The sequence below is a fragment of the Monodelphis domestica genome, chromosome 1 (assembly GCF_027887165.1).
Source record: "Monodelphis domestica isolate mMonDom1 chromosome 1, mMonDom1.pri, whole genome shotgun sequence".
NCBI classification, from domain to species: domain Eukaryota; kingdom Metazoa; phylum Chordata; class Mammalia; order Didelphimorphia; family Didelphidae; genus Monodelphis; species Monodelphis domestica.
The window spans coordinates 438,815,206-438,822,611 of NC_077227.1; the positions used below are offsets into that span (position 1 = coordinate 438,815,206).

General features: G+C 30.6%; 1 protein-coding gene across 3 annotated transcripts in view; it reads right to left on the bottom strand.

Moving 5' to 3' along the window:
• URI1 (URI1 prefoldin like chaperone) overlaps window positions 1-7,406 on the bottom strand; it is a 66,018-nt gene that overhangs the window by 5,513 nt on the left and 53,099 nt on the right. For all 3 annotated transcript variants that reach the window (XM_007474799.3, XM_007474800.3, XM_016427803.2), the window contains 4 exons: window positions 7,310-7,367; window positions 3,766-3,937; window positions 1,897-2,170; window positions 145-290 (listed from right to left, as the gene is read on the bottom strand). In XM_007474799.3, coding sequence (XP_007474861.1) covers window positions 145-290; window positions 1,897-2,170; window positions 3,766-3,937; window positions 7,310-7,367 — 650 coding nt within the window. The remainder of the gene's footprint in view (window positions 1-144; window positions 291-1,896; window positions 2,171-3,765; window positions 3,938-7,309; window positions 7,368-7,406) is intronic.

A 7,406-nucleotide genomic window follows, 5' to 3' on the forward strand; every position in this document is an offset into this window, starting at 1 on the left:
AGAAAAGATACTACACCAACACTCTGCAACTGCCTCTGAATAGAGGTATTGGCAAATCACTAGTTCCTTCCACTTTTCCTGTTAAAAGCACAACTACAATAAAGCAAAGAGAGGAAATAATTTTTTTAACTATAAAGCATGTACCTATAGACATCAGCAGGAGTTCTGATATTAGGAAGTTCTGGAATACAATGGCTACTGTTGCCATTACTATTCCTCCGTTTACGTTTGGCTTCTTCTTTCTTTTCACTGAATTTTAAAGTAGTATTTTTTCCAGTATTTATTCTTACCTAAAAAAAAAGAATGAAAATCAAAATAACAAAAGATAAATATGTTGACCCAAGACAAGATAGGACTTTGTAAAATGCAGTGCATTATGATAAACTATAAATAATCATAACAATAGCAGTATTAGTTCATATCTTCTGACACTACATAAGATTCACAGGCATTATTAACACAAAGGGTCAAGAAATCCCTACTATAGTAGAAGTAGCTCTTAAATATCTACACAGATCTACAACATATATTCTTTAATTGTTCCATGAGCTTAATTTAACTTACTATTAAACGAAAACTGTAATGCTTGAGCTTATTAGTTAACATTTAACACTGTACCATTACTTTGTGTACAAATTCATGGCTTCAAAATTCATAAATTTCAAAATGGAGAAGATAGGAAAAGGAACTGATCAGAAAAAAATATGCAATCAGAATATTATCAGATTTAATGCATGAAAAAGTACAAGTATGACAATTCAATTACTAAAATTCAGAGTTTATAAAACAGCATTTTAAATCTGTTTTTTGAATCTTTTGAATCTAGTCAGGAAGAATTTAAGATTTATAGATTAATAACCTCATAATCCTATTCTGGATTTATATAGTACTTTACATAACAATAACTACTTACTAATCAAGCAATTCCCCAACTAATTTTAATACCAAAAAACAAGAGGAGTTAAGACTATAAAAGCTATATGAAAATAAATTCATAATTTGTTTTTCTAATCAATCCATACTCAATCTTTTTCTGTGAGTTCAGTATAATTATATTTTTTTTACTTCAAACTCAAAACCCCAGGAGAGTATAAAATCACTGGTTTTGCTGCCCTAATAACAATTTAAACAAAATAAAATGAATCCCCATCATCTCGCCTTTTATTTGGAAATACGAAAAACAAATCCAAAGGCTCAAATGGTTTCCAGATATTATTTATTAGTTTTTTGCTTGGTTATGACAATAACGAAGGATTCTTTGACCTTCAGAAGAGACACTAAATTGGGAAATAATCTGATCTCAAGCTCCAGATCTGCAACAGAATATGTGTGTGACTTTGGTTAAGTCACCTTCCAGCTCCAAGTCTAAGATGCTTCATCTGCAAAGTAGATTAAATTTGATAATCTCTAAAGTTTTGTCCAACCCCAAAATTTTAAAATTCAATGAGAAGCTTACAGATATGTCCACTTACTTCCAACTAGGGGAAAGTCATTCATTTCCAAAAATTTTCTAATTCTTACTAATCACATTCATAAATTTTATATATAAACAGAAAAATTAAAACATCCTAAGTATACAATTAAGAGAGATTTGCAATTTTCTAAATTCATCAATATAACTACCTTATAAGACTATTTGTGACATTTTTATTAGTATGTCCTATTTATAGAGATAGGATCGTTGCCTCTAGAGATCTTAAGTCTCTTCAGGTCCACCAAACGCCATGTTTAGTTGGAGGTAATGAAACCAATGAACCAATCCAACCAAATTCCTTTTACATTCAATGAGAAAAACTAGTTTTGTTTTAGAACTCTGCACTATATAAATTACATCTGTAAATACAAATAAAATTACAAATTAATATTCTAAATTGAGAATAAGTAAAGTATACAAACCCTCTTAGGTTCAACTGTATGAGAAAAATATATAGTTGGTACAGAATTATCTCCAACTCCTAAATCATCATCATCATCATCATCATCATTACTATAAGAACTTGAACCATTTACTTGACCATTGAGTAATTTTGAATTTGTAATGTCCTTTTGAAAACTGCCCTGAGTAAAAGAATCTGTTATTCTGTGTTTCATGACATCTGTCTTTTGATCTTCCTTCTCCTCTTCAGAAGAAGTCATATCTTCTCCATTTGCAAACAAGGTATCAGATTTTCTATATTAAAAAGAAAAGGGAAAAATGATTCAAATATACACACATTTAATAAAATAAAACAATATTTATTAACATTTAAAATAACAAAAATATATTTAAATATGCATATATAAATAAATAATAACTATAGATTTGTTAGCAGGTTGATACTTAATAGGTTATACCTTAAAATTCCATACAGCTTAATTCTTCCAGAGAATTAGAGCTGGACTAGTATAAAAAGCAATTTGTAATTATGACTCAATTCTATTATCACTAAATTTTGTATATCATCTGATCCATCAATATTACGAGGTTAACTATTTTACAGAAATATTATAGCAGTTCTTTTTGTGAGATCGCAAGAACCAGAAACAAAGAATGTGTCCATCAGTTGGGAATGGTTGAACATGCTATAAGAAATAATGAAACAGACTTTCACAAAAACCTGGAAAAATATGTATGAACAGCTAAGAGTAAAATGAGGAAAATCAATAATAACATCAACACTGTAAATGACCAGGAATACCAATAAAAACAAAATGGTAAAAACAACCTCTGACCAAGTCAATGATGAGCCATAATTACAGAGAAACTGATGGTAAATAACCACTTCCTTAGAGAAAAGTGATGACCATAGGTTGCAGAATAATATATATATTTTGGGGTATAGCCAATGTGGAAATCTGTTATCCTCAGTTATGCATATTTCACACAAGGGTTTCCTTTTTCAATTTTCCCAAAGGGGTAGGAATGGGGAGGAAAAGAATATTTTTTGCTCATTGAAAAAAAAAAGGAAAGGAAAAAATCATTAAAGAACTAAAAAAATACCATGTATTAGGAATTATTGGTGTCTAATCACAATTTAAATAGCTATTAGTTCATTAAGTACATATTTTAAATACTAAGCTTAATACTGGCCTCATCTTTCACAGACAGATGAGTGATACATACACTATAGATGGACAAATGGAAGGGCAAATTTTTAATATTACTGAAACTAAAGTTAGTAAATATGAAATGCAAAAATAAAATAAAGATATTTCTCCCCCAACCAAATTCAAGGAAGCTATGGAAAACAGGTTGAGAACCCCCATACTAAAAAGATTTTTAAACTATAATACAAATTAACCCAAAATGTCCAAGAACATATGAACTAAAACTCCTGGATGACTTAAAAAAAAATCCTACCTCGTGTGGTTTGTCCTATTTTTCAAAGAAACTAACGACTGCATATGTTACATCATTTAAGCAAAATAAAGTAGGAGCTTCTGTGGAAAGAGACTTCATTTAGCACTCTGACAATTCTAAGTGGGTGCTAATGTGTGTTTTAAACAGCCACTTAGTAAAGTTTCTCATACATATAAACATCTGACCAGATTACTAGTAGTCTGCTAATTAAACAGAAATTGTGACAGAAAGAAAGCACAAATATTTTACAGTAGCAAACTTGTATTCAAAGCAGTTATTCTTTTTAAAAAATTAAAGAAATTGCTCAACACTGTGCAAAATTTTTATTCTAAAAAAACAAATGGAATATCACTGTCATATCTGCTCTACATTCTAAGTAAAAATGGAAAAATTATCATTTTTCAGCAAAATCTGCCTCTACATACCTACTGAGTTCACCCAAAAGATCTTCTTGTCTTTCTAGTTCATCAAGTCGAGCCCATAGTTCCTTCTCACTGAGGAAATTGTCTTTGGATTTTGAATCATCTACAAAATCTGCTTCAAATACATCTAAAGTTTTTGGTTTTGAATGAGGCTTATGAGCAGTTCTGTGCTTTCCTGTAGAATTAAGATATATCTTTAGCTAAACAAAAGGTGACCAAGAAGGTAAATTTTAAGTTAGTAATCATATTTTTCCCAAAGGCTAATTATTTTTGAAGTGTCATTTTGTTCAACAATATCCTCAGAAATCCAACAACACAAGAACATCTTCAACTGGTTACAAAAATTAAAAAGGAAGAGAATTTTCCCAAGAAATGTGGCAACACTATTCATTTAGATCAATTTTGGAACCAACTCAAAACTTCATTGCTTAAGTACCAAAACCCCTGTTAAATAGGTATTTTAATATACAAGAGCCCTATAATACAGAATCTTTAAAAGAGCACTATAGTGAGCCTCTAATATTCTTAAAAAATGAAGTGTTAATAATCTAAAGCTAGTCCAATTAGTATGATCAAGATGATTTAAACAAGGCTAAAGCCTTCAACTAAATTCCATCAGTTTCTACTGAGGAAATGGAACTTTGCTTAAGAAAGTTAATTTTGGTGTCTAAATCAAAGCTACTAAGTAAATATTTGATATTGCCAGTTGACCTAAAATGGACCACACTTTCCAACTTACAAAACTCTTAGCTAAAAGTAAAAATGCTATCTTACATTTAAAAATCTTTATGTAGTTTGTTAATATTACTATTTTAAAACATGTTTTGATTTATATGTTCTACTAAAAAGAAATTTGAAAAGAGTAATGGAAATTATGATCCTTAATTTCTTTTTCTCTGTGATTTTTTTTAACTTAGAAATCACTTTTCTAGGCTAATTTCTTGCTCGGTTTTCACTTGAGATCACATCCAGAGGCAACATGGCATACTATAAAGAGTTTTCTTAAAAGTTACTATTCACAATCTATGATCCCACTCCTAAGGCATATGCATGCATGAACACATTTGTAGAAAAAAATATCCACAGTAATGCTTCTGTAGCAGCAAAAAAAAAAAATCTCACAAATAAAATGTTCATTTATTGGCAAATAGCTGAATTGTAGTAAATAGAATAGAATATTAAAATTTAGAGGAATATTAGAAATTTAGAAATATATAGAATGAATTATATGAACTGATGAAGAATAAAGTAAGCAGAACTAGGAGAAAAATATATACAGTAACTTCAAAGGAAGAGAAGTGAAGTTTTATGGGTACAAGGATGGCATATACAGCTGCTAAATTGACTGAGTTTTGCCTTTTTTCACTGATGTGAATAAAAGACACCCATAATTTTTCTTTTAAATGCCCCTGGTGCCGTCCCTACTACTGAGGAGGCTGAGGCTAGCAAATCTTTTGCTTAAATTGGACACTAATATGTTAAACTTCTGGAGGGGTGGCACTTAGAAACAAGAGGAAGAGAAGCACCAGATTGCCTAAGGAGGTATGAATCAGCCCAAGTCAGAAACAACAAATTAAAGCTCTTGTGCAGATCAAAGCAAGATGGAATCCAGCCTCTTCACTTCTGGTCTGGGCAAGATAGGAATATCCAGTCTTTCCCCCCAAAAAATTAAATGTTCCTGCCTTGGAGTCAGGATAGGTCTGGGCTAAAATCCCATCTCTAACTTAAATTTCTGAGTGATCCTGGTCAAGTCACTTAACTTCTTTCAACTTGTTAATTCTATAAAAATGGGAAGAGGCTCATTTACAGCATTTATTTCACAAGGATGCTATGAAGATCAAATAAGATATGTGCTATGTAAAAACCTTGAAAACTTAACAGTGTTATATGAATATCTGCTATTATTATAACAGACACTTCTATAGTTATCCAAACTCTCAATGTATTTTGTCAAACAAGTTCTTTTTAGAAAAAAGGAGGTTCTAAGTTAAAAAGTAAAAAAGCTTTAAGTAGAAAATAATTTCACCATTTTCTACAAAAGTAAACTATAAATCTCAAATACCCCCAACAAATCTATTAATATCATATGTGACACTCTGCAATATAGAAAATCATTCTTAAACAAGCAAAATGAAATTCATTGCTCCTATGTTTAATAAAATAATAATAACCCAACATTTCTATAGTACTTTGTAAACCTTAAAATATTTTCTTCAAAAAACAATTCTTTAAAATAGGTAATGCTATTATCATTATCCTCATTTAATAAATTAAGAAAGTCTCAGAAAACACAGGTAGTAAATAGTGGAACTAGAATTCAAACACAAAACTGAGCCCTATACTGTGCTCTGTACCATACTGAAAGAGTTTATGAGGCTACTGTTATTAGAGAACCTCAAAAAATATATCTCAAACAGATAAGCAAAACCCAAAATGAATATATTTCATTCAATGAAAAAAGGAAATCCTTCAGCTTTGCTTGTTTACTCCTTTTCCTTTCTTCAAGGTTTAGCTCAAATGCCTCAACTTGGGAGGTGGGGGGAAACCTTGTCTCCAACTGATACTATCCTCCATAACTTTGCATTTAGTGGAAACATAGTGAATCTTTTTTAAGTTCATCAAAACTCTATTTTAGGTATAAATAACATAAGCATCTGAAATCCTGATTACTTAGTGGTTCTTTCTTCTACTCATTATTTCTCACAAAAAGAATCAGGGAGCCACGCTGTGCAGGTTGTCACTTAGTGATAGTTAGAAGGGTGTGGCCAAGAGGAGTTAGTCAGTTGGAGAGAGTTGTAAAGGACTTTTTTGTCTCTGGGTTTCCTGGGGAGAGGTTGTGCTGCTAGCATTCCCTCTGGTTGGAGACAGAGAATGGAATTAAGGCCTAGCCTTATTGATTATTAATAACCTGGGTAGATAAGGCAGATAGATAATGGTTATATTATTAGATAGGGAGTGTATGAGAGTAGGAGAGTGCTTCGGTCTAACAGAAGATACTGCCCTCTGAGGCAGATAGATTTAGGTTTTTAAGAGAAATTTAGTTAAGTCTAGGATCTGGGGTATAGTTACAAGCTATTGTAAAATTACTTTCACTTTCCTCCTTCCCATTTCCTATCTGTATATAACAAAAGCCTTATGGAAAGTAAAGAACAAGTTACCCAGGTCAGAAATCAAATTAATAGTACCAAGTCTAAAACACAATCTTCTAAAACCTAGTTTCTGTCCATTTAATACCCCTACATCTTTTAGGAAAGAAATATAATCCCAATTTAAATAGACTAATCAAATATAAATGTTTTCTATCATGAAATAATATATATAAAATTGCCATGTTGCTCTTGATATGTATTTTTAACTTTGATTCCTTTAACATCAAAATGTTATAATAAACCTACATATTAACTGGGAGTTTCCACACTACAAATTCTAATGCTACTAAAAATTAGAAAAAAAAAATTTTAAATACTATTTTTATTTGTGCTAGTCATGTCTATGCAAATAACTGACAGAAACCATTAACAACAAAAATAGTAACATTATCATTTACCTTTAACTTCAATGTCATTTTTAATGTCTTCTCTTATATCAACAATATCACCTGCTGCCTAATTAAAAAGAAACATTAATTTAAAACTTTACTAATA